The sequence below is a fragment of the Osmerus eperlanus genome, chromosome 16 (assembly GCF_963692335.1).
Source record: "Osmerus eperlanus chromosome 16, fOsmEpe2.1, whole genome shotgun sequence".
Lineage (NCBI taxonomy): Eukaryota > Metazoa > Chordata > Actinopteri > Osmeriformes > Osmeridae > Osmerus > Osmerus eperlanus.
The window spans coordinates 14,177,539-14,204,987 of NC_085033.1; the positions used below are offsets into that span (position 1 = coordinate 14,177,539).

A 27,449-nucleotide genomic window follows, 5' to 3' on the forward strand; every position below is an offset into this window, starting at 1 on the left:
CTGTGTGTGTGTGTGTGTGTGTGTTACTCTGTGTGTGTGTGTGTTACTCTGTGTGTGTGTGTGTTACTCTGTGTGTGTGTGTGTTACTCTGTGTGTGTGTGTGTGTGTGTGTGTGTTACTCTGTGTGTGTGTGTGTTACTCTGTGTGTGTGTGTGTTACTCTGTGTGTGTGTGTGTTACTCTGTGTGTGTGTGTGTTACTCTGTGTGTGTGTGTGTGTGTGTGTTACTCTGTGTGTGTGTGTGTTACTCTGTGTTTGTAATACTATACTTGTGAGGACCACAACCTGACAAAAGACCTTTAAAGTGAGGACATTTTTCTTTGTGAGGACATTTTTGATGGTCCTCACAAGCAAATCGCTTCAAACTCTTACACTGACACCCTATGACCATAGGCATCCATCTCTGCAAATTTCAGCAAAAGTCCTCACCTATGTGGTAGGCCGTCAAAAACTGTGTTTTGGCTCTATGCTCTAGTGCACCCCTGTAGGCCAGGCTTGGTGTTGCATTCGGATTTTCCCATTGAGTCGCAGACCTTTTTTGATTGGTTCCTGAATCAGGGCTATTTTTCTGATTGGCTCGAATTTTTACCACATGACCAAGAGAGAGGAAGGATGTGGCCACCTGCTTTTGCTTCATTTGGGAAACCCAAATGCAATACATAGACCTGGATTAACGTTTATATCAGTTACTAAATGTCTCACATATCATATTTGAGCTTGGGCAAAACAAGTAAAAGGGCTGCTAGTTCAATTTTTATTACAATCTAGGCCAAACATAAAGTTTATAAAAATCAATGGCGATTTTGGCTTGACATTTTTGAAAACAATTTTTCCTGGACAAAAAAACGTCTGGCCAAGATTTCTAAATTTGCGAAAATGTCCGGATTCTGCTTTAGTTTCATTATGATGTGCATCAGGTCAAATATTTCAATGTGTGCGCACATTTGCATTGCCCCTGTTTGTAATTTTCGACTTTTCCCACACCATTTGATCGTTTATAAAATGCTTGCAGCAACTATTGCCCAAATTTCTGCCTGTCAATCTCTCCGCGAAGCACGAAGCGCCGTTGGGAGAGTGGCAGTTTGAAAACGACACCCCTCCCCCACCCCCTCTGCCATGCACTGCACTTGCGATCTGACTTATTGACAGATATCATGCTCACTCTGTTTTACATATGTTGATGAATTCTATACGTACATATTAAGGAAAAGGTTTTGAATAATGCTACTTTTGCTTGTCCATGAGATTTTAGAGAATAGTGACTAAACTAAATTTTTATCTGATATTCAGCCAAACTTTGCATTGCATAGTCTATGCAATTATGTAATTGCATGAAATGTATTTGGTATAGATTAATTAATTGCACACTTTGAATAGTCTCCTAACATAAACATTTGTGTGCCAGTCATAAAATTTGGGAGACAGGCTGCATATCGTGTGGCCTTGGGAGAGTGGTTGTGAAGTGCCAGTTTAAAAACGATACATTTAGTCAATTAGCAGACGCTCTTATCCAGATACCCCACCCCCACTGCTCTGCACTCACTGAATGCGATCTGAAATCTTGACAGACTTATCAAGCTTACTCTGATTTTTTTTTACATGTGTAAAAAAAATGTATATAGGATAAAAAAAATAATAATACTTTTAGCTTGTTCATGAGATTTTCCAGATTTATGACGATTTTTTTTATCTGATATTCAGCCAAACGTTGCATTGCATAGTCTATGAAATGATGTAATTGCATGAAATCTATTTGGTATGGATTAATTAATTGCCCACTTTGAATAGTCTCCTAACATAAACAGAAACAGTTGTGTGACAGTCATAAAAGTTGGGAGACATAAGGCTGCATATTGTGTTGCTTTTGGAGAGTGGTTGTGAAGTGGCAGTTTGAAAACGATACATTTAGTCAATTAACAGACGCGCTTATCCAGATACCCCTCCCCCACCCCCACTGCTCTGCACTCACTGAATGCGATCTGAAATTTTGACAGAGACTTATCAAGCTTACTCTGATTTTTTTACATATGTAAATAAATTCTATTTAGGATTTAAAAAATATATAATACTACTTTTAGCTTGTTTGTGAGATTTTCCAGACTTATGACAAAACTTTTTATCTGATATTCAGCCAAACTTTGCATTGCATAGTCTATGCAATGATGTAATTGCGTGCAATATATTTGGTATAGATTAATTAACCACATTGAATAGTCTCCTAATATAACCAGATAAATATTTGTGCCAGTCATAAAAGTTGGGAGACCTCAGGCTGCATTTTGTGTGGCCTTAGGAGAGGTTGGTAAGTGGCAGTTTGATACATTTGATTTGGCTTCCAGCACAGCACAACTCACTTACCCCTCCCCCACTAGGTTCTGAGTTGCATAGCTAGTTGAAGTGATGTTTATGACAGGTGGTCAGTGGTGTGTGTAAGTCAGAGGACTCAAATCAGAGAGGGCAATTTAGGGAGGAAAACTGTTTTAAGGATTGTTGATGGAAAACGCGTTTTGGTCACTTTAAGATATATTATTAGATATATTATTATTTTGTTTTAATTACTTTATAGTTAAGTGAATCAGCCCATGCAACAAACTAAGATTGTAATAATCAGTTACTTGTGGTCCTGTGCTCTCCTGGTCAAACCGGTGTGCCCGGTTTGGGAGTAGCAGATAGTGATCCATTGTTGTTTTGATGGAGGTCCACAGCAGCAGTCAGCCACACAGGCCAGAACAAAACCACGCAGGGCAGTACAGTCAGCCACACAGGCCAGAACAGAACCATACAGGCCAGAACAGAACCACGCAGGGCAGTACAGTCAGCCACACAGGCCAGAACAGAACCATACAGGCCAGAACAGAACCATGCAGGGAAGTACAGTCAGCCACACAGGCCAGAACAGAACCACAAAGGCCAGAACAGAACCACACAGGCCAGGGCAGTCAGCCACACAGGCCAGAACAGAAGCACACAGGACAGGACAGAACCACACAGGCCAGGACAGTCAGCCACACAGGCCAGGACAGAACCACACAGGCCAGGACAGTCAGCCACACAGGCCAGAACAGAACCACACAGGCCAGGAGGGAACCACACAGGCCAGGACAGTCAGCCACACAGGCCAGAACAGAAGCACACAGGACAGGACAGAACCACACAGGCCAGGACAGTCAGCCACACAGGCCAGGACAGAACCACACAGGCCAGGACAGTCAGCCACACAGGCCAGAACAGAACCACACAGGCCAGGACAGTCAGCCACACAGGCCAGAACAGAACAACACAGGCCAGGACAGTCAGCCACACAGGCCAGAACAGAAGCACACAGGACAGGACAGAACCACACAGGCCAGGACAGTCAGCCACACAGGCCAGAACAGAAGCACACAGGACAGGACAGAACCACACAGGCCAGGACAGTCAGCCACACAGGCCAGGACAGTCAGCCACACAGGCCAGAACAGAACCACACAGGCCAGGACAGTCAGCCACACAGGCCAGAACAGAACCACACAGGACAGGACAGAACCACACAGGCCTGGACAGTCAGCCACACAGGCCAGGACAGAACCACACAGGCCAGGACAGTCAGCCACACAGGCCAGGACGGTCAGCCACACAGGCCAGAACAGAAGCACACAGGCCAGGACAGAACCACACAGGCCAGGACAGTCAGCCACACAGGCCAGAACAGAAGCACACAGGACAGGACAGTCAGCCACACAGGCCAGAACAGAACCACACAGGACAGGACAGAACCACACAGGCCTGGACAGTCAGCCACACAGGCCAGGACAGAACCACACAGGCCAGGACAGTCAGCCACACAGGCCAGAACAGAACCACACAGGCCAGGACAGAACCACACAGGCCAGGACAGTCAGCCACACAGGCCAGAACAGAAGCACACAGGACAGGACAGAAGCACACAGGACAGGACAGAACCACACAGGCCAGAACAGAACCACACAGGCCAGGACAGTCAGCCACACAGGCCAGAACAGAACCACACAGGCCAGGACAGAACCACACAGGCCAGGGCAGTCAGCCACACAGGCCAGAACAGAAGCACACAGGACAGGACAGAACCACACAGGCCAGGACAGTCAGCCACATAGGCCAGGACAGAACCACACAGGCCAGGACAGTCAGCCACACAGGCCAGAACAGAACCACACAGGCCAGGACAGTCAGCCACACAGGCCAGGACAGTCAGCCACACAGGCCAGAACAGAACCACACAGGCCAGGACAGTCAGCCACACAGGCCAGAACAGAACCACACAGGACAGGACAGAACCACACAGGCCAGGACAGTCAGCCACACAGGCCAGCATAGAACCACACAGGCCAGAACAGAACCACACAGGCCAGGACAGAACCACACAGGCCAGGACAGTCAGCCACACAGGCCAGAACAGAAGCACACAGGACAGGACAGAACCACACAGGCCAGGACAGTCAGCCACACAGGCCAGAACAGAAGCACACAGGACAGGACAGAACCACACAGGCCATGACAGTCAGCCACACAGGCCAGCATAGAACCACACAGGCAGTGCCGGTCCTAGCACATTTGGCGCCCTAGGCAAGATTTATCACCAGGTGTGTAGGTCCTCGAGGGTAGGCTAGGCACATTGCAGCCGATCACCTTCTTAGCAGCTCGGTTGATACGTTGCAGTCTGCTCTTGTCATTCCTGCGGCAGCTGAAGAAATTCAACCTGCCAAAGACAGTGATGGTGCACTTCTACACAGCCATCATTGAGTCCATCCTCACCTCCTCCATCACCATCTGGTATGCTGCTGCCACTGCCAAGGACAAGAGCAGACTGCAGCGTATCATCCGCACTGCTGAGAAGGTGATCGGCTGCAATCTGCCCACCCTCGAGGACCTACACACCTCGAGGACATGACAGATTTCTTATTGTTCTATCAAGTGCGGAAGCCTGACCTTCATTGTACTAGCTATACAAGGCTTGCTGTCCCCTCACCTCCCAGGTCAGATATGACCACCTGACTGCTCTGGACTCTTGATTACCTGAATGTCTGACTACCTAACTGCCTGTCTGATTGCTCCCTCAATCACCTAATATCTGTGACGTATTAATTGAATGAAGACAGGTGTTTTAAGGATATTGTATTACACCAAACTAGTTATCTACTGTATTTACTGTATCCTCTTTTCTATCTAACATTTCTCTTGACTAATGGACATCGGTTTCATTTTATATGTAACTGCAAATGGTAATTGGGAAACACACCAACATACACACAAAAAGGCAGTTGAGAACCACTCATTTATCCACTAACAATTTTTATCTTTATATAACTACTGTGTTTGTCTGCACCAACAGCACCAAATATAATTTATTGTATGTGAAAACGTAGGCAACTTGGAAATAAACCGGTTTCTGATTCAGATTATAATGAATGCTTTTGCGTTATCAACCCCTCTGCTAATTTACTAATATGGCCAACATTCTTATAGTCTATGGATTTCATTCATGCTTCATTGATTGGTCGTGGCCAGGATTGCTGTAAACTAAATAACTAACCAGTTTCCTTGTGCTAGCTAACTCGTGTTAACTGACGTCAGGAGTTATGAATACTGTAGATCTTTTTTTAAAGCGGTTTACCGCTCTAAAAGACTGCAAGATCTTAAAGAAATTTGCCAACATGTGTCAGCCGTATTGGTAAGTCAATATATTTTTTAGCAGGTATCAGTTATTTTGTGAGTGACTTTACGGTATTAAACTGCTTAATAGTTAAATAGATTTGCATTCGGCGTTGTTGAAATAATCTTTGTGCTTGTGTGCTTACGTGACCTAAATCATTTTATGCGAAAATTGCTAACGCATCTGTAATAGTTCGGTAGTTAAAATACATAATCAAAATAAGTCCATTAAAACCCATACACCACAATCTGCTTTTACATTAAATCGTTTAATTCAAACTCGTGCAAATTGGTTTGTCGACAACTAAAGTGAAAGCCATAGTCAGTAAATGAGCGGCATATACCGAAAATGGCGATCCGGTGGTGGACAAAAGAAAAGTCATGTGATCTCAAATCTACCTAGTAACAGAGTAGTAACCAGTGGTCCTCACACCCGCGGGTCTGTGCACATATTTTTTCTAACGAGTGTATCGTGATTTTGAGGTGACTTCTGGCCTCGTGAGAGCCACCTAGTGCTAAAATATATTTTTGCAGACTCCCTGCTCCTCCAGATAGGGTGGCCCTCACTTCGTGGGGTCTGAGTCAAGGTCCTCACATGGGTACATTAACCAGTATGTGTGTGTGTGTGTGTGTTACTCTGTGTGTGTGTGTGTTACTCTGTGTGTGTGTGTGTGTGTTACTCTGTGTGTGTGTGTGTGTGTGTGTGTGTGTGTTACTCTGTGTGTGTACCTTCTGAGGGTAGACGATCTCCTCCCTGAGGAAGGTGTTCTCTCCGGCTCCGCGGTCCAGCAGACCCCAGTCCATCTTCAGGTCCCACACCAGCGTGTAGCACGAGCTCACCACCGAACAGCCAATCAGCATGTAGAAGAAGATCTGCGTGTCGGGGTGTTTTTGTGCTGGGGTGGGGCAGGAGGTCAGAGGTCAGTCATCGTACTGACAGGTCAATGTGAGAGGTTAGAAGAGGCAGATATACAGAGAGGATCTATCACACATGGTGTAGCGCAGCCATTCTGGATGTGAATGTCACCATTCGAATTTGAGCTGCGTGAATTTTGTTCCATTTTAATTTCTGAAGCTTGAATTTTTTTTAATAGAATTTTTGGGATCCGAATTTTACATAGAAATAAATTCATATTTCAATTATAAAAGACATTTATAAATTAACATTCAACATTTTGATATTTATTCATATAGTTTTCATTGGTTTGGTGGTCTACCTGTACTACCCAAGTGGCCCACTAGTGGGCCGGGCCCACAGGTTGGGAATTGCTGGTGTAGAGAGTGTGTAGCTTAGTGTGTGTAGACAATGAGTGTGTGTGTGTAGACAGAGTGTGTACCTTTGTGAGTGCTGTACAGAGCTGCGAAGGTGACCACAAAGAAGGTGGTGGAGTATTTTCCGGCGTTGACCAGGTGAGGAAACGCCCGCTTGGTGTCACGGTAACGCCTCAAACACTGGACGAAGCGGAACCAGGCGGGCAGACACTGGATGACCGCACGCACGCCATAGGAGTAGGTGTGACACACACCTCCACCTGCAGGACACACACACACACCACACATGGACACACACACACACACGGACACACACACCACACGGACACACACACACCAAGCATTGACACACAGGCACACACCACAGATGGACACACACACACACAAAAGAATATGTCAACAATATGTCAGTACCCATGAATGTAGTTTGCCCGCCCCTAGTGTGTGTGGGCATACATATAGTGTGTGTTTGAGACTGTGTGTGTGTGTGTCTGACCGGGGCTGTTGATCAGGCCGTTCTGCTGGGTCCAGTTGAGCTCCAGGCTGTAGAAGCACACCAGATACTCCAGGTCCATCAGCAGCACCACCAGAGAGTTCAGCTGGTCAGCCAACCAGAAGTCTGCAAACTCTACACGGTGGAACGGAGCTGTCACCACCCGGAACTGAGAGAGAGAGAGAGAGAGAGAGAGAGGGAGAGAGAAGTTGAGAACCATGAATTGAGAGGGAACTGCACACGCAGTCCTTTACACAGAAGCCTCTGGCTTCCCCAGGCTGTGTGTGAGACCGTGTGTGTGTGTGTGTGAGACCGAAGGTGTGTGTGTGTGTGTGTGAGACCGAAGGTGTGTGTGTGTGTGTGTGAGGCCCACCAGCAGCTTGAGCAGCCAGAAGCGGGACTTGTAGTAGCAGGTCTTGAAGGGGTTGATCAGGAAGACCAGGAAGAAGCCGTACAGGGCCAGGGGGTTGGCCTGCATGGGCACCAGGATGGAGCTGCTGAACAGGCAGGACAGGATGCTGACACACCACAGCACCCCCAGCAGCCCCGCGATCTGAGGACGAGACGAGACGGGGGGGGTCATCTACTGGGTGAAGATGTGTGTGTGCCCTGCCCATAGCTGTGCTATAATCTGAAGGGTCAAGATGTGTGTGTGTGTGTGTGTGTGTGTGTGCAGACCTCAAACAGGTGCTGGTTGGAGAGGTTGTGTGTGTGTGTGTGTGTGCAGACCTCAAACAGGTGCTGGTTGGAGAGGTTGTGTGTGTGTGTGTGTGTGTGTGTGTGTGAGTGTGCAGACCTCAAACAGGTACTGGTTGGAGAGGTTGTGTGTGTGTGTGTGTGCAGACCTCAAACAGATGCTGGTGGGAGAGGTTGTGTGTGTGTGTGTGTGTGTGTGTGTGCAGACCTCAAACAGATGCTGGTGGGAGAGGTTGTGTGTGTGTGTGTGTGTGTGTGTGCAGACCTCAAACAGGTGCTGGTGGGAGAGGTTGTGTGTGTGTGTGTGCAGACCTCAAACAGGTGCTGGTGGGAGAGGTTGTGTGTGTGTGTGTGTGTGTGCAGACCTCAAACAGGTACTGGTGGGAGAGGTTGTGTGTGTGTGTGTGTGTGTGTGCAGACCTCAAACAGGTGCTGGTGGGAGAGGTTGTGTGTGTGTGTGTGTGTGTGTGTGTGCAGACCTCAAACAGGTGCTGGTGGGAGAGGTTGTGTGTGTGTGTGTGTGTGTGTGTGTGTGTGCAGACCTCAAACAGGTGCTGGTGGGAGAGGTTGTTGCGGGGGTTGAGCTCGAAGATGAGGACATGGTTGACCCCTGCCTGCCGCCAGCCGTACGTGTTGATGCCCAGCAGGAAGAGGAACTCCACCAGCAGGAAGCCGCCGCGGTAGATCCTGATCAGGGGCCACACGTTGGAGTCCTTGATCACCACGGCACCTGGACACACACACACACACACAGGCAGACACACACACAGACACACACAGGCACACACAGGCACACACACGCACACACACACAGACACACACACAGACACACACACACACACACACACACAGGCAGACACACACACAGGCACACACAGGCACACACACGCACACACACACAGACACACACACAGACACACACACAGACACACACACAGACACACACAGGCACACACAGGCACACACACGCACAGACACAAACAACATCAACACTGAAATACTGTGGTATGTGTGTGTTGGGTATGAAGGGGTGTGTGTGTGTGTGTCTGGGTTACGTACCAGTGATCACCACTGTGACTATGAGGACCAGGAAGACTCCACAGTACAGCCCCACTCTGAAGGTGGTCCACGCTGGGGCAGGCTGAGACACACACACACACACACATATATATCACTGTGTGCGTGTATATATGTGTGTGTGTTAATGTGTGTGTGTATATGTGTGTGTGTTAATGTGTGTGTGTTTGTGTGTATCTTTGTCACCTGTGCAGCTCCCAGAGGGGGCACCCTTAGCCTCTTCATGGCCTTCTGCCTGTCTCCCCCCTCCAGCTCTGTAGTCACCAGGGCCTGGGGGAGGGAGAGAGAGGGAGGGGGAGGGGGAGGGGGAGGGGGAGGGGGAGGGAGAGAGGGAGGGGGAGGGGGAGGGAGAGAGGGAGGGAGTAAAAGAGAGAAAGTGAGGAAGGAATTCCACCCAGCAAAACAATAATTACTCAAACTGTGTGAGTGAGAGTGTGTGTAAGAGTGTGTTTGTGAGTTTGTGAGTGTGTACCTCAGTCTCAGAGATGATCTGGGTGATCTTCTTGCAGGTGTAGAAAGGCGCCACCTCCACGTGGACCACACGCCAGTCCGCCCCGCGAGGAGTCTCCAGGATCTTGTCATGCTTCTTCAGAATCTTCCGGAAGCCCGTGAAGTTTAGGTTCTGACCAGATGAGGGGTGACAGGGGTAGGGAGGAGAGGGGAGGAGTGAGAACTCTATGGTTTAGGTTTAAGGGTTTAGGGGTGCAAGTTTGGGGTTAAAGGTGAAAGGTCAGGGGTCAGGGTCTAACCTGGTAGTTCTGCAGCAGGATGAGGCTGAGGTAGAACTCGGAGAAGGCCAGCTGCAGGTCCTTGATGTTGCGGTGCTTGCAGCGTTCCTGCTGCGACAGGGTGAACACGGTCTTCCTGCGCCGCAGGCCCTGGGCGTGGCTCTCCCGCTGCGCGTCCAGCGACGACTGCAGCTCGTTCTGCAGCGTGGCGAAGCGCCGCTGGGCCTCAGCCAGCTTCTCTACAGGGGGGGGAGGGGCGAGAGTGAGTGAAGCAGAGAGAGAGAGAGACAGAGAGAGAGACAGAGACAGAGAGAGAGAGAGAGAGAGAGAGAGAGAGAGAGAGAGATGGTATGTTGTAGCGCTGTAGCGTGTTGTGGTGTTGAGGGTACCTGAGTAGAAGGTGTTGATCTTGGCCAGCTCCTTCTCACAGGTCTGGAAAAACTTCTCCTCGAACTTGGCATAGTACCTCTTAACTGTGTCCTCGTCTGTGACTGAAGGGAGGGAGAGAGAGGGAAGTTCACACACACACACAGAGAGAGAGAGAGCGAGAGAGAGGAGAAATATAGATGGTGAAACAACATAGCATGCAACATCACCTGTCCAACAGCAGGGGGAGCTATTGGAGAGAGGGTAACAGATGCCTGGCAGGGACAGTATCACACACACTCTCTCACACACTCTTTCTCGCACTCACACACACTCACACATGAGTCAGTGTCTAGTCTCTCTGAGTCAACGTACCCACATTAAGGTTTAAAAATGTCCTGCTTCTCCTTGCTCATTTATAAACCTTCCTCTTCTTCAGTCCTCTCCTTCCTTTCCTTACTGCCTGACTCCTCACCCCCTAGTACTGATTCCTCCATCCTAACTCACCTCCCATCTGACTTCTCCCAGGTTCAGAGGTATTGGAGCCCAGGAGGACGAGGGCGAGAGCGGGGTGTCCTCAGCGCTCACAGCCCTGTCACGCCGAGAGACAGTTGGAGCTAGCAAACCGGACTGGAACGTGTGAGTGTGTGTCAGTGTGTGAGTGTGTGTGTGTATGGGTGAATGTGTGAGTGTGTCAGTGTGTGTGTGAGTGTGTGTGTGTGTGTGAGGGTGTGTGTGTGTGTGAGGGTGAACGTCCTTGAGTGAGTGTCTGTGTGTCAGTGTGTGTGTGTGTGAGGGTGTGTGTGTGTGTGTCTGGGTTGTTTTGAGGATAGAACGGTCATCAAAGCACATTGAGCTGCAATTCTTGTATGAAATGTGCTTTATAAATAAAGTCTTATTATTATCATGACAGGCATCACGTGGAGGGAGGGGAAGAGGGGAAGGAGAGAGAGATGAGAAGTGAGGCAGAGAGGGAGAGAGAGAGGGAGGGAGGATAAGAGGCAGGATGATGGATGGGTGAACGGATGGGTATAATCACCCCAGAAACACACGCCTGCAGGCCATGTCCTGGTTCCAACAGGATGTCAGAGAGGGAGGAGGGGGAGAGGGAAGGTGGGGGAGGGCTGGGGGGAGGGCTGGGAGTGAGTGATGGGATGTGTGACCATAGTGCTGCTTCGATATAAACGTCTCCTTGGAGACGAGGTTAGCACTTCCTGACTTGAGTGTTCCGTCTGCTGACCCAGAGAGCACTGTGACATCATCATCACAGAACCCTGGAACAGGAAACACACAGACTGGGAGAGCTCGTCTTCATTCCCTCCAGTCTGTGGGATATGAAGAAGCCAATCTCAGTCCCACAGGCCCTAACCCTAAACCCTTGACCCCTGACCCGTCTAGGCTCACACACACCTCAGAGTCGGATCTGACTGAGAGACGGAGAACCGTTCCTGAACAGAGAACAGGGCTTGTAACACCCCAGAATCGACACACTCTGGAACCAATCAATACACAGCTGGCTTGGCACACCGACCAATGAGAAAGCGGAATGGCCTCCCTACCAGCCTCCTGGGGCGGATTAGCGGAGTCTCCCGATTGGCTCGTGCCTCACGTGAGAGGCGAGGTGTTGACTCGATGATCACATCCCAGAGTCTGTATGGCACTGGTGAAACAAGGCTGAGGTTTCAATCCTACATGACCTCACAGACACACACAGATTGTGAAGAGGACAATGGCAGTCATGGTGATGATAATGATTATGGTATAATGCTGATGATAAGGATCCTGAGGGTGAAGGGCACTGTGATTACACAGGGTGTCTGGCAGCTGGGCTGCTTCAGTGACATGGTGTCTGTGTGATAATGACCTGGGTTTAAAACCCTTCTCTGACTTCAACTCTTGTGTGATGCCTCCACCCCGAACACACACACACACACACACCTGTCCAGCCACAGACGGGTGAATAACAGCTATTTACACCCCACACAGGCAACCACACGCACACACACTCACACACACACACACACACGTGACCTTCTCTCTCCTGTTCCTCTGTGCTCAATCATCTCTCTACAGTAGCAGAGCAGCAATCAGAGTTCAGCTCCCGTCCAATCAGAGATAGACAAGGTAGCTCCTGTCCTATCATAAACAGCCCAGAGACGGGGATCAACCTTTGACCTTGGATGATACACAATGCAATGTTCTTTACAGACAGATAAGACCTGGTTACCAGATAAAGAGAAGATATACAGTAGAGTGCAAACACACAGACACACACACACACACACAGTCAGCATGAGTACTAGCAGAGACTGACAGTCAAGTCAGATAGCCAACCAGTCAGCCAGGGAGAATGTTGCTGTGCTTGTGAAGGTATCAGACAGGATTAACCCTCCCTGCTGTGAGAGCACAGCCCTCTGCCCTCTGCTCACTAGCACACCCCAGGACTCCACCCTGCCTCGGCCCCCAGCACCAGCAGAGAGAGGGGGAGAGAGAGGGGGGAGAGAGAGGGAGAGAGAGGGAGAGAGAGGGGGGAGAGAGAGGGGGGAGAGAGAGGGGGGAGAGAGAGGGAGAGAGAGGGGGGAGAGAGAGACAGAGAGAGAGATGGATAAAGAGGAAGAGCCCCCCTGTTCCTGAGCTCTGTCTTCACTTCCTCTCCATGTGTCTCTTCCCTGGTTATCTGTGTCAGTCTATCAGTCTCTGTTGTCCTCCATCTTTGCTGATTGATTTAGCTCTCAACGATTTTCAGGCCCGGCTTGTTTGGTAATGAGAGGTCATGGGTTACCTAACACCAGATCTGTGTGTTCCGTTAAAGTTGTGTGTTTGTTTGTGTACCTACGAATATGACTGTGTCCTGCTTAGATTTCATGTGTTGTTCTGTGTTTGTTGGGTGTTAAGTTGTTAGTTTTGTGTGTGTGCACAAGTGTGTGTGTGTGTGTCTCTTTCACCTTCGATGGAGGGGGCCTGGTCCTGAGCAGAGTACAGCATCTCCTTGAACGCCTGCACACAGAGGAGAGAAAGGGGAAGAGAGGGGGGGGAGAGAGAGAGGGGAGAGAGAGAGAGAGAGAGAGAGAGAGAGAGGGGGGGGGGGAGAGAGGGGGGAGAGAGGGCGAGGGAGGGGGGGGAGAGAAAGAGAGAGAGAGCGAGAGAGAGAGAGAGAGAGAGAGAGAGGGGGGGGGGGGGAGAGAGGGGGGGAAGGAGAGAGATCCGTCAGTTAAAAGCCACTGAGATGGGATGATCGTGCAGTAGGTAGATTTGTTGTTTCAACAGCCTTCCTCCTCCATCCTGCTGTGCTTCCATATTCAGCTCCAAGCCTGGAGCAGCATGTACAGAACACATGGTGTCTCATATGACTACGTCTGACACACACACACAAATTTCCCAAGACCAGGCCCTGCAGAGGCAGACAGGGAAACAGTGATAATAGGAAGGAGGGATGAGGAAGCAGGATGGATGAGGAGAGGATGAGGTCTGTTTCTGGACAGGAACGGGAAGCCTCCTTCAGAACCCATGTGGACATCACCCAGTCACAACTAGAACAGGACACTTGGAGCCATGTGGACATCACCCAGTCACAACTAGAACAGGACACTTGGAGCCATGTGGACATCACCCAGTCACAACTAGAACAGGACACTTGGAACAGCCTAGTTAGTCAGTCAGTTTGTCTGTCTTGTGCAGCCCACTCTATTAATCTACTCCAGAATCTCTGTCTCCCTCTTCTATTCCCTCTCTCTCTCCTGCTCTCTCTCTGTGTCTCTCTCCTGCTCTCTCTCTGTGTCTCTCTCCTGCTCTCTCTCTGTGTCTCTCTCCTTCTCTCCCCCGGGAGAGGAGCACAGCTCGGCCATTGTCCTGCTGAGAAGCTCAGACAACAATGAGAGTGATCCCAGGCTGGCCACAGGTTCTGCAACACTCACACAGCATCAACACTGACCGTCACTGTGTGCCCAGTGTGTGTGTGTGTGTGTGCCCAGTGTGTGTGTGTGTGCCCAGTGTGTGTGTGTGTGTGTGTCCAGTGTGTGTGTGTGTGTGTGTGTGTGTGTGTGCCCAGTGTGTGTGTGCCCAGTGTGTGTGTGTGTGCCCAGTGTGTGTGTGTGTGTGCCCAGTGTGTGTGTGTGTGTGTGTGTGTGTCCAGTGTGTGTGTGTGTGTGTGTGTGTGTGCCCAGTGTGTGTGTGTGTGTGTGTGTGCCCAGTGTGTGTGTGTGTGTGTGCCCAGTGTGTGTGTGCGTGTGTGTGTGTGTGTGTGTTTGCAGGTAGGAGTCACACATCAATACATGCTCTGGATCAATAAGCGTGTTGGAAATTTATCCGAACGATATACTCACTGTAATAAAAGATAAGTTACTATGTGTGAGACAGCTGTGTGTGTGTGTGTGTGTGAATGCTTAGTGGCTGTGTGTGTGTGTGTGTGGGTGTGTGCGTGTGAATGCGTAGTGGCTGTGTGTGTGTGGGTGGGTGTGTGTGTGTGAATGCGTAGTGGCTGTGTGTGTGTGTGTGTGTGTTTCAGATCCCACTATGTGCAACAACAGTAACAGATCCACTTTGTCTGTTTGTTTGTTTTTCTGGGCTCTCCTCATGCAGAAGAGAAGCAGGCTCCATGTCAGCGCTGACCCAGGGTCTGTCCTCCTCTGCTCAACACCAACCGTCACTGGGGCGCAGGGTCACTGACAGACCACGGCACGGGGGAGGAGAGGGGAGGAATCAACTGTGGAAACAGCTGAATACAGATACTCTGATAGACTTGCTTGTCCTAGCCCAGGTTAAACTGAACACCCTGCTGATCTGGCCTGGGCCTAGCCTGGCCTGGCCTGGGTCCTGTGACAGCAGCTAGTGACTTTCAGGTGTGAAGAGTAACAATAAAGATCTACTTTACTGTACTCTGTTGTCTGTCTGTTGGTCTGCTGTACAAGGTCCACCATCTAGAGACGGGATCAGAGTAGGCAGCCTGGTCTGGCCCCAGACCAGGCTGCCTACCTCACACACTGGAGGACAAGCCCCCAGACCTGGCCCAGGATCAGCTCCCTTCCTGGGCACGGCGACTCAGCTATGACAGGAGGTCGTCTGAGAGTGGAGCAGAGCTTCCCCAGAGTCCTGAGTCCTCACGCTCAGCACGTACACGGCTGGCCTCGTCACTTCAGTCTCAAAAACACTCTCTTTCCCACACTCTGCTGCCCCGTGTGTGCTTGTGTGTGTGTGTCTGTCTGCGGGTGTGTGTCTGTGTGTTATAAAGTACATCACTGTGTGTGCTACCGTGTAAGTTTCCAAAACAAAACAGTACAGGGATGGAAGATTATCACTTCATCACACACACACACACACCTCCCTGCTGGTCTTTTTCAGGTCTGTGTGATCTTTGCCTGTGGCTACTACTCAGCTTTCAGACAGGTAGATATACAGGTCAAACAACACCAGAACCAAAGTCAAGAGTGTGTGTGTGTACTCGCAATGCATGTGTTATGTGAACATGTGTGTGTGACATGTGTATGTGTGTTATCATGTGACAGGATGGTTAGTGTGGTGTAAATGAGCGCTCAGCTGAGGGCCCCCCCCCCCCCACACACACACACACACACACACACACACACACACACACACACACTACATCACCCCAGGAAAAACACATCACCAGTCAGAACCATCCACAGGTGTCTGCAGCACTAGCTGCATCTCATGCCATGCTCATAATAGGATCAGGCTCGCTTCGTGACGCACTTCCCCAGAGAAGGAGGTATAGGCTGGACTGGTATTACTCACTGGTTGGCTGGCGGCTGGTTCTCTAACACCGTATCAGCTAAGATAATTAGCTAGCATTAATTAGTGTCTTTCTGCTATAGTGTGCCATCTAGCTAGCTAGTCTTCCTGTGAGGCCAAGTGTGTGATGGGTAGTCCAGGGGGTTTGTGTGTGTGTGTCCAGCTGTTATGCTCATCAAGTGAACACCAGCAGAGAAACTGAGATTCTGTCTACCATAACTTCTGCTGACATCAGCAATTCCCCTGAGACAGTTACAAAAACAACAACAATCGAGTTCTCTCTGTCCCTTTCTCTCTCTCTCTCTGTCTGTCCCTCTCTCTCTCTCTCACACACACACACACACACACACACACACACACAATCACACATAACATGGTTAAAACCAAAGTACCAGAGGGCAGCCTGGCCAAGTGAGCCTGGCTGTGAGGAAGTGGATCAGGACCCAGCATGCCCCTCACAGCCTCCCAGCCCTGGGGCCCCCTCCTCCCAGTCCTGGGGCCCCCTCCTCCCAGTCCTGGGGCCCCCTCCTCCCAGTCCTGGGGCCCCCTCCTCCCAGTCCTGGGGCCCCCTCCTCCCAGCCCTGGGGCCCCTGGACCCACTGACAGGGGCGCCCCAGTACCTCACTGGGTAAGAGCACGTGGATAATACCAAATGCAGCGGTTCAAATCCGACCCAGGGGATAAAAGTCCTACCCTCTCTCTCTACTTTCCTTTTTTCCTGTCGAACTGTCCTATCAGTAAAATAAAGCTGAAAAATGCCCCTAAAAAAAAAGAGAGAGACAGCACACTGAACCAATACGGCATCGAGCTAAATGATACACCTGCAGAGAGGCCACTGGAGGCAGCTGACAGGAATGTGTCACCCAGGTGTCACAATCAGCCCCTGAATGACCAGGAAGAAGACAGCCTCTGTGTGTGGTCGTGTGTTTAGCCTGGAACTGGAACCTTCCACATGCTACAGCTCCCCTCCGGTCTGCCTGCCTGGCACATCTGTAGCTGCCTGTCTGCCTGCCTGCCTGCCTGCCTGCCTGCCTGCCTGCCTGCCTGCCTGTCTGTCTGCCTGTCTGTCTGTCTGTCTGCCTGTCTGTCTGCCTGCCCCCTCCCTCTCTCTCTCCCCCTCCCTCTATCTCTCCCCTTCTCTCCCCCCCTCTCTTCCCTCCCCCTCTCTCCCCCCCCCACTCTCTCTCTCCCCCCCTCCCTCGCCCTCTCTCCCCCCTCCCTCTCTCGTGCCTGTCTGGCACATCTGTAGCTGCCTGTCTGCCTGTCTGCCTGCCTGCCTGCCTGCCTGTCTGTCTGTCTGTCTGTCTGCCTGTCAGCCTGTCAGCCTGTCTGCCTGTCACATCTGTAGCTGCCTGTCTGCCTGCCCTTCGGTCAGCCTGTCTGGCTGTCTGCCTGTCTGTCACATCTGTAGCTGCCTGTCTATCTGACTCCTCTTGTCTGTCACTCTCTGAAAACACGGAGTTTTTGCGAGTCCTTTGATTTATCCGTCTATTCATTTGTCTGTCCATTCAGCCAGCTGTCTGTCTGCATCTACCTGCTCACCTGTCGAAATGCCTGTGTCCCTGTCTGTGTCTTTCTGCCTGTCTGCCTGCCTGCCTGCCTGTCTGTCTGCCTGCCTGTCTGCCCAGCAGCTCTTAGACTAATCCCACAGCAGAAACCTCAGTACTGCTGATGTGAAATGATTCAATTATCTAAGAGAACTTTGCTCCTCTCTCAGAGACAAAGATGGGTGCTGTTTTAAAAAGCAGGCCCTGTCCTGATGGGTGTGGTGGCTGGCTGGCTGCTAGACTTCACTATATAAATATCAACCTCTTGCCTCACTGCCTAGTTCATAATAATAGTTTCACAACCACCAAACTGGCCCCCTTCCAAATGATCTAGGTTCAATTTGTGAACCCCAACTCCTCCATATCCAATTTTAATAACGGTTTAACAATGAGGATCATTTTTGCTCAATTCACTGTCCAAATGAAAAAGGCTCGAGTCAGCAAACTAACTTCCCATTTGCCTGCAGACAGCCTGTCCCGCGTGCCTCCGCTCCCAAATCTTTTAATAAAAAGTGTCCTTGAGTTTGACTTTGTTGCCACAGAACAATTGGGTGACGGCCGTATGCCTACGTCTCGATCTAGTTGGCAATCTGTCTTGTTAGCTAGAACGTGATTTGTACAGCTGTTGCTGCAACCACGCAAGGCAGCTTGCAAACATGACAGGCATGACGAGCTCGCCATGCAGCAGTATGCAGCTGGATAAATTGCAGTTAGCTTGCCTGTGACGCTATGCTTTTGCAGCGGACTGTGTTTTCGATCAGTCGTGGATCACAGGTTCTGCAGAATGCACGTTGGCATTGCTGCATTCTTGAACGCAGTCGATCTCCTGCAGTTTGTGGGGAGCTAGCTAGGTAGCAGAATTCTGCATTGTCTGCAATCACTACCACCTTGTTGACCTCGTCACTCACCATAACACTGGTGTTGCTAGTCAGCATAGAGGAACATTTCTGGCATCATCAGCATTTTATAATACAAGGAGAAAGGGCAAAGTCCGTAAATCACGTTCAAGTAATGACAAAAAAAAAGCTAGTTGTCACTGGGGCGACTGTCACCTGAAAAACACACAATAACCAATCAACGTGACTCGAGTTTGCCTGCTAAGCAAGCTAACTACTTATCCTTCTAGAAATACACCATTTCAAAGTTAACCAGGAAAACCCCCTCAGCAGTTTGCCGAAAGTCAACCTGTTAGCCATGTAGCTGTAAATAATTTATTGTTATCGTCTGAGACAGCTAAAAACATATATGGAGCTAGCTGGCAAATCACACTAGCTAACATAACTAGCTCGTAGGCTACAGCTAACGTTAGCTGTTTACCTCATATTGGATGTACTGTTTTCTCCACTCAGGAGTGATGTGCGCTGAAAGATGCTCCGTGAATTTCATTCTGTCTCTGAGTGGCTCCCCGCTGGAACTTGATCTTGGTTGCTGTGTTTGCCGAAGAGCCACGGAAAGAAAATGTCTAACCTCGTGATAATGAAAGTAGCGTTTGACAGCTAGCTAAGAAATGTTCCTCAATCCAGATTAGGACTGTGTTCAATCGATGGATAACGTTAGCGTTCTACCTCCCATACTGTTTATGGTCGGAGACTGGGCGATGAGTGACAACATCGAATCATAACTATATCTTAAATGCTCCCCCTCTCCAGAATTGTCTTGAGGTTCGTGTTTAGAAAAAAGTCTTACGACGTCACGGATTAGCACAAGCACAGTATTGTCGGCGATTGCTTATTAACCCCCGCGTTTTCTACAGCAAAGTCGTTTCGACGCCATCGAGCCAGTAAGGGGAGAAGTGACGTTGATGTGGCGTCATCGCGTATGGAATGCTCAGGTGAAAAACAAAGTTGTCATCCTAAAACACGTATCGCCCTCCATTTAAATTGAAGGTGCATGAATGAGAAAGCAGAGTAATTTAAATATACAACGGACACGTTACAAACGTATGTTCGTTTTAAACAACAATTAAACCATAAACCACCATGTCCTCAATTGCCAGGCCATCACACTTTCACACTGATACGTCGTATAACATAAGTGTTTCGCACATAAATGTAATTTATGTCAACAGATTGAGGTCGTGGTGTGTATGAGGCTGACCTAGCACCGAGACGTTACTAGAAACAGCTGCCTGTTACTGGCTTCCTTCCCTGGACCGAACTTCTTGAAACATTTGTATAGAGACAGACTCATGCCGTCTATTGCCTCACCGTTATAACTGAAGGTACCATATTTAGGTGAGAATTGACGCTGGTCTTACACTCCGAAATATAACATAAGGGGATTGATTGAACCAGCAGCTCCGTTGGAAAGCGTGTGTGTGTGTGTGTGTGTGTGTGTGTGTGTGTGTGTGTGTGTGTGTGTGTGTGTGTGTGTGTGTGTGTGTGTGTGTAAAAACACACACCTTTTGTACATATACTCACTTGGAGCTTATCGTTATTTCATTTAAAAAAATTGTTAGAATGGAACAGTTGGGCTGAGGAACTGCTTCAACAGTTCAAATGTACATCTTTTGACACTTGCGCCCCCTGGTGGACAATGCGTGCAGGATGTCGACGCATCCCCAGGACAAACGTACCGTTGTCTTTACTCTCGTTGGCGCTCATTGTTAGGCTCCGAACTCCTACTCCATTGTTTATCCATTCAGAAAGCCATGTTCAGCTCTGGACTATGAAGTTGACTCTTTGCTATAGATGTAACAGTGGAGCTGTGTGTTGTTTCTCGCGCGTTTGTGCGTTTGTGTGCGTGCGTGGTGCAAGCCAGAGAAACTGAGAGAGAAAATCACACACTAAAACACATCCCAAAATATATATATTTTTATAGAAAGAAATACAATTCCTTTGCAGTAATGGACAGAAGATATTTTCCTTTACACAGTTATGCAATATACGATTATGTCTCCTAAGCATTTGAATTATGCTCGCCGTAGAATGAACAGCGTCTATGAACGGAGTCATCGACATTGATTGGTTTCGTAAATTGGTCACCGCTCATATTCAGAACTACACGCCATGGACAGCGCCTCTCTCGATACAACAATGCGTGTATTGCATTAGCCCCCCCTGTTAAAGCAAAGCAAACAATCACAATTCGGAACACAAAATAGCGTCTCCATTTCACGAGCTTTTAAAAGACGTAAACACATAGCAGCAATGAGATCACCGAGGCATTATTAAACATTCGGTAAGGTATAGGCCTTGAAATTGACTCGACGTCCTTTGCAGGCCGAAGACTCCGCTCTTGGCATTCACCGCGTGCCTTAATTGAATGACTATAAATCAAGGTCCACTGTGAACACGGAGAGAAGGAGTCTATATCTCTGGAGAGAAAAAAAAGACTTTCTTTCCAACGGAAAAAACCACCCCATCTCATCCCCGTTTGATGGGATATCAATAGGCTACTGGCCTATTTTCCGGTAGGAGCTGCAGCGGTCATCTTCATTGGACTTCACTGAATCCTACAATTTTCTGTGGATGTTTACACCTAATAAAATAAACCGTTGTCCCAAAAATCCTATACATGATCCCAAAGATTAAAAAACAATACGCATTATAGCCACACACGATAATCCTCTGCTGCCATTATGGAATTGCTTGCAGTGGGCTACGCACAACCGTGTTTGTCAATGCGGCACACAGCTCAGATTTTGGAGGTTGTGAAACAATGAAAACGCAGAGCCGCGCGGCTCATTTGATCCCCTTCAAAGGGCGCTTGAGACTGTCATGTTGCGTGGGCCATGAACGAATAATGGAGGACTATTCTGGCTCTCCCGAATGACATAAACTGTAATGAAATAGATGGATGTACTATTATTCGTAAATATTTGCATTATAAAACGCATGCACATGTAGGCCAGTATTACTATCTACATAACCCCAAACAGCGCATATAGGATTATAGCCTAAAATTCTGAAACAATGGTATCTATAATATCGTTAAATCACGACCAATTTTTTATATATATATATAAGAAGAATAGCTTATACGAATGAGGTGTAAGGATTAGTCAATGACCTAGCCTTTAAAACGCCGACTTCCTATACACACATATCTTTGTTAAGAATGGAAAATGAACACATACGATGAATAACAGCGCAAAATCCACTAAAAAACGTATAAATACATGATAGCGTTTAGCATTCATATAGGCCTGTAGAATGGTTCCAGTATGTCGCATCATCTCTTCCAGGAATGGTCCTCATCGATGTTATCTGGTCCGGATTTGTTCCCAAAATGCGAAGAAATGCATTCTGAAATAGAAAATAATTTGAATTTCATTGTGCAGTTGTCTTGATACCGCTCTGTGATAATTATTCACAATGAAATGTCGCACTGAACGATAAAATAAAATCCTTTCAAGGATTAGTCTACGCGCACGGACGGTGACGTCACGTGCAGACCCTGTCAGCAAGCCTCTGTTTAAAAATTAAGTAGATACATGAAAAGGTCTAGAATCAATTACAGAAGTGTAAACCGCAGAGTAAACCTAAAAATGCAAGCCATTATTGGTATAATTGAGAGGTTAAAGATGGATTACACGATGAACAGAGAAAAAGCTAAACAATTTCACGGTATTTTTTCCTTGTCCTGATAGCAAAGCATAGGAAAGTGCACCAAACATGCCTAATTAATGCCCAACAAAACCGGAATGTATGAAAACGAATAACAGTCTTGAGAGTTTAGAACGCGCCACCATTCGCGGTCTTGACAGTTCGTCATACACTCGTTCACCAATCAGAAACCAGACGCTCCCTTTTCGACCAATTGGGTAGCTCAATGTTGAAGAGTTGAAATTGTAGTTTGCCGTTTTGGTCAACGGTAGAAAGTGTGTCAAGACTACAGTACTCTTTACTGTTTTTTTTTAGCTCTTCTTTCATTTAAACACGTTTTCACTGTAAACCTTACGCTATCTAAGCATACGTTTTAGCTTCTAGCGTTGCAAGCTTGGACTCTTGCTAACTTTGGTCTATGGTACGACTGAAACTAGAAAGAAACCTGTTGAATGTCGAGTTTCAATCAGTACTGTTTACACGTTAGCTATTCAGCTAGCCTATTAGCTAGGTGCTTCGAAAGTGTGTTTCAGTCTTTAATGGTCAGCCAGATTTTCAAAAGCCACATATTTTCATGTCTAGGTAGTTAGCTTCCTAGCTACAAATGCAAACAGTAATTGCAGCAAGCTAGCTAGTTATCTAGCAGGCTTTATTGATCTAGAACCTGACAGCAATCAATGTTCAACGACGAGGAGAATCTAGTCGAGAATGTTGCCAGTCTAAGGAGTCGGCTACAATCAACTGAGACACAACTACAAAGTTTGGGAGAACTATTGAGGTAAGTAATTAATACTGTAAGTAGTTAGTCCTGTTGTTGATGCCTTTCCCATCACAGTCCACAGGACAAGAGTTATTCACGACTTCGTTCTTGGACTGTCAGAAGTCTGTTGGGGGAGTGGGGGGGTCGGTGGCTGGGTGAGGGGGGCGGTTGATTTTTACCAAAGAATATAGCTTTAGCTGTTAGTGTCAATATCTGAGAAGTATCATTGCATAAAGCTGAAGAAAGAATTTATCATGGACGTTCTCCCATCCTTTCAGTCAGTCCGGACATGACGGCCACAGCGAGAGGTCCGACCCTAGCCCTGCGCACGGGTTTGCACGGCGTCTCACCGTAGAAGACCTTCGGCGACCGGATGACCTCCAGCTCCCGCAGGCCCAGCGCTGCCAGGAGAGAGTCCTGAGCAGGACCACCGATCGACGGATTAGCCCGCCTGCCTCAGACTCCAGGGTAAGATGGAGAAACACAGATGGAAACTGTGTCTTTGTTGGTGAGTCTGTGTGGGGGAGATATGTAGCCTTATGTTGAGAGAGAAAGCATTAGAGATGTGGAAAAGAGAGAAAGTTAAAAGAGTAAAAAACAAAGTAATGATGTATAATATTCATATAGCAGATTATGTTAGCCAAAGCGGCATACAGGGTTTGTAACCTCTAGCAACCTCTTGATCTGCTGTCAAATAATCTACTGGCAAACTTTACCTCCCCCCATCATTATAAAAGATCTACGTTGTGCAGTTCTATTCAGTGTCCATCTCGTTCTGACCCCTCCCCCGCTCCCTCTCTCCCCCCCCCCCCCCCCTACACACACACACACACCTCCAGTCGTCCTCAGGCAGGTTGGTTGCTGAGATGGAGGCAGGTCAGTTGAAGCAGAGGCTGGGGTTCCTGCGCCAGGAGAACGCTTCTCTCATGCAGGAGAACCAGCAGCTCCTCAGCGACCTGCAGGCTGCCCAGCTGGAGGTGGCCAGCTCCAGGACCAAGGTAGGTGACCCCCGCCCCCCGTTCCACCTCCCTTCTCCTCTGCTCTCCTCTCTTCTCCTCTCTCGTCTCCTCTCTCTTGTCCTTCACGTCCGCTCTTTCCTTCCAGGTCCGACTGCTGGGAACAACCGTAGGGGCCAAGGCCTCCAGCGTGTCCGTCATGAAGGAGCAGATTCTGGGCTTGGAGGCAGAGGTGGAGGCCCAGATCCAAGAGCTCAGGTAACACCTTCCATCGTTTCACACACGTCGGTCTGACGATAATCACCATGTCAACCCAATGACTGATGGTATTGATGCACAATAGCCAGTGATGCTAGTACTCTAATGTCGTGGCTCAAGGAGCACCAAGCCGATGGTGCTATAGAAACAAATGTTGTTGTTGATGAACTTGTTGTCGTGGTTGCAGGGCTGCAGAGCTGAGAGCAGACCAGAGCCTGCAGGCTGCAGCCCAGAGTGACAGACAGGTGGCCGAGCTCACAGAGGAACTGAGCACACTCAGAACACAGCTCGCTGACAAAACCAAGCAGGGGAAACGGTAAGCAACAACAAGCCATCACACACACACACAGACACACACACACTCCTCCCCCACCCTGCATCTTCTCTCTCCCTCCACGCTTCCCTCCCTCCATCTTCTCCCCCCTAATCTTTACTAGATTAATTGACAGTTTATAATTTTCAGTGGAATTTGTCTTGCACCTCCAAAATAAACATCTAGGGAAAATACTGACACCTACTGCCCACTCTGTGTGTTGTTTGTATCTAGTGATGTGTGTGTGTTGTGTGGTCTCCCAGGGCGGAGCAGCAGAGGAACCAGGCTCTCCGTAACGCTGAGAAGCTGACTGACGCTTTCAAGGAGTACAAGGCCAACGTCTCCCGCAAGCTGCAGAAGGTACTAGCCCCACCAGCCCCTCAGCCTTCTGAGACTAGACCCTCAGCCCCCCAGCCTTCTGAGACCAGCCCCCCAGCCTTCTGAGACACGCTCAAACTTAGCGACAAGCCCTCTCTCTGGTCACCCCACCAGTCCATGTCAAATCATGTCTCACCCACTCTAGTTTTTTTAATGCATTTTTTGAAGAGTGGGTGAGAGCATAAATGATCCTTTGCCCCAATCCTCAGCTCCCCCTCCTCCATCCTGCTGAGACCTGCTGCTCCTCCAGAGCAGGGGTCTCAGGTGAGAGTGAGGGGCGAGAGACCTTCATGTGAGGACTGCTTGTGGTCCTCAGGTGAGAGTGAGGGGCGAGAGACCTTCATGTGAGGACTGCTTGTGGTCCTCAGGTGAGAGTGAGGGGCGAGAGACCTTCATGTGAGGACTGCTTGTGGTCCTCAGGTGAGAGTGAGGGGCGAGAGACCTTCATGTGAGGACTGCTTGTGGTCCTCAGGTGAGAGTGAGGGGCGAGAGACCTTCATGTGAAGACTGCTTGTGGTCCTCAGGTGCTGGACAGCGAGAGCAAGCTGAAGGAGAGCCTGATCCAGTGTGACAGAGAGAGGGAGAGTCTGGAGCGAGAGAGGAACGAGCAGGCTCAGACCATCAGGTCAGAGGTCATCGTCTAGGATTGGGGGAACAAGGGATGATCCTAGAGGTCACTCTGGATTGGGGGAACAAGGGATGATGATGATCTTAGAGGGAACTCCTCTTCACCATCCCCCTCTCCTCCTCCTCATCTTCATCCTCTCACCCCTCCTCCTCATCTTCATCCTCTCACCATCCCCCTCCTCCTCATCTTCATCCTCTCACCATCCCCCTCCTCCTCATCTTCATCCTCTCACCATCCCCCTCCCCTCCTCATCTTCATCCTCTCACCATCCCCCTCCCCTCCTCCTCATCTTCATCCTCTCACCATCCCCCTCCCCTCCTCATCTTCATCCTCTCACCATCCCCCTCCCCTCATCCTCATGCTCTCACCCCTCCCCTCCTCCTCATCCTCTCACCCCTCTCCTCCTCCGTCCCTCCAGCCAGCTGAAGGAGGAGGCCGGCCAGGCCAGGTGTCTGGCCTCGGAGCGAGCCCAGCTCCAGGCTCGGCTGGAGGAGGCTGAGCGGCAGGCCTCGCGGCTGGAGAAGGAGCTCTGTGAGCGGGCCGCGGGTGGGACGGAGCTGGCCTCCCTCCGCAGGGAGGTGGAGGATCTCCGGGCGCTGTCTCAGTGTCAAGAACACATGCTAGGCCAGGGCCAGAGGGAGGCCCAGCAGAGCCGGGCTGAGCTGGCCAGTCTGGAGGCTATACTGACACTGCTGCATCTCAGAGAAGTATGGGAGGCTCACACTCACACACAGACACACACACTTTCCAATGTTATTGTACATGAGGTGATAATGACTGAGGTGACTTGTTTTGTGTGCGTACAGCAGGGTGATGAGCTGTGTGTGAGGCCCTGCATGCTGCCCCCGGTGGACTACACCGGTACTGCGGACCTTCTCAAACCCAAACCTGGTGAGCTCAACAACCCCTCCGATCAAACGACTCGATTGATTACCTGTTGCTATAACGACAGTTACTCTTCTCCTGTCATCACTCTTGCCTGGTCTCTCCTCTCCCCCTTTCTTTTCTACTTCTCTCCTTTCCTCCTTTCCTCCCCCTCCTACTTCTCTCCTTTCCTCCCTCCCCCCCCCCCCCTACCCTTCTCTTTTCTCCCCGCCCCCTCCCCCCCAGGTGAGGGCTACCAGCAGCTCCTCCCAGTGCTCCGGGCCCTGGAGGTGGACCGGGCCAGGCAGCGCTCGACTGCGGCCCGCCTGCAGGAGCGCCTGTCCCGGGCCCAGGAGGAGCTCTCCTCCCTGCAGGGCTCCATGGAGCAGCGGGACTCCCACTACCAGCAGCTCCACAGGGACCTGCTGGGCAAGGTGGGCCACGCCAGCGACAACGACCGAGAGGTGAGGAGAGGAGACCGGCGGCAGAGGGGGAGGGGGGGAGGGGGAGAATATTTGTTGTTTTGGGGTTGTTGGGGAACATGATGCATCCACCCGACTGTGGAGACCCTCTTGTAGATGTAGGTGCTATGAGGCGAGATCCTACCAGTTCTGTTAGATCTCATGGATCGAAACTCATTAGGCCAATCTGGGCTGCGTTTCCCGAAAGCGTTGTAAGCCTAAGTTGATCGTAGAATCCATCGCACAACGAATCTTCGTTTTACGGGCCGTTCCCAAAGACACGGTAGCTAAAGTGTCTCTTGAAAATTCGTAGTTCTTGAAAGCTCATAGATTAGCCTACTCCTTACGAGCATGTTTGGAAACGCACGTAAGAAATATCAATGGTTTCGTTATTTTGCTCAATCATTGCTACGATCCATCGTTATCGGGAAACGCACCCCTGGTCTCCTCTGTCTGAATGCGTGGCCTGTGCTGTGTCTCCCCCTGGTGGCGGCGGTGGGGAACTGCAGCTGAAGAGGAAGGCAGCTCGTGTTGCAGCGCTGGAGAAACAGCTGCAGGAGAAGAGCTCAGCCTACACCCAGGCTGCCCTGAGGAACACCCAGCTGGACCAGGAGCTGCTGGTACACACACACACACACACACAGATCAGTGTTTCCCACAGAATGTGAGAAAGAAAGTGAGATGGTTC

General features: G+C 49.5%; 2 protein-coding genes across 4 annotated transcripts in view; one reads left to right on the top strand and one right to left on the bottom strand.

Moving 5' to 3' along the window:
- The window catches only part of LOC134036021 (xenotropic and polytropic retrovirus receptor 1 homolog), a 26,105-nt gene extending 6,690 nt beyond the window's left edge, over positions 1-19,415 (bottom strand). For 2 of the 3 annotated variants that reach the window (XR_009932379.1, XM_062480712.1), the window contains exons 1-12: positions 18,914-19,414; positions 13,247-13,298; positions 10,325-10,426; positions 9,957-10,174; positions 9,680-9,829; positions 9,394-9,477; positions 9,190-9,271; positions 8,673-8,860; positions 7,808-7,987; positions 7,438-7,603; positions 7,007-7,201; positions 6,399-6,565 (exon numbers count right to left, since the gene is read on the bottom strand). Coding sequence is in view for 2 of the 3 variants with exons in the window: in XM_062480712.1 (XP_062336696.1) it covers positions 6,399-6,565; positions 7,007-7,201; positions 7,438-7,603; positions 7,808-7,987; positions 8,673-8,860; positions 9,190-9,271; positions 9,394-9,477; positions 9,680-9,829; positions 9,957-10,174; positions 10,325-10,426; positions 13,247-13,298; positions 18,914-18,982 (1,653 nt within the window). In the remaining variant the exon portion in view is untranslated. Of the gene's footprint in view, positions 1-6,398; positions 6,566-7,006; positions 7,202-7,437; positions 7,604-7,807; positions 7,988-8,672; positions 8,861-9,189; positions 9,272-9,393; positions 9,478-9,679; positions 9,830-9,956; positions 10,175-10,324; positions 10,427-13,246; positions 13,299-18,913 lie in introns of all 3 variants that reach the window. The other variant, XM_062480713.1, reaches the window with a different exon arrangement.
- Positions 19,416-22,113: 2,698 nt separating this feature from the next.
- LOC134036592 (coiled-coil domain-containing protein 18-like) overlaps positions 22,114-27,449 on the top strand; it is a 15,194-nt gene continuing 9,858 nt past the window's right edge. Inside the window, 11 exon segments of the mRNA XM_062481590.1 lie at positions 22,114-22,921; positions 23,182-23,371; positions 23,743-23,901; positions 24,008-24,117; positions 24,305-24,433; positions 24,694-24,790; positions 25,333-25,433; positions 25,855-26,143; positions 26,243-26,327; positions 26,547-26,764; positions 27,271-27,381. Of these exon segments, the coding sequence (XP_062337574.1) occupies positions 22,821-22,921; positions 23,182-23,371; positions 23,743-23,901; positions 24,008-24,117; positions 24,305-24,433; positions 24,694-24,790; positions 25,333-25,433; positions 25,855-26,143; positions 26,243-26,327; positions 26,547-26,764; positions 27,271-27,381 (1,590 nt within the window). The 5' untranslated portion in view covers positions 22,114-22,820.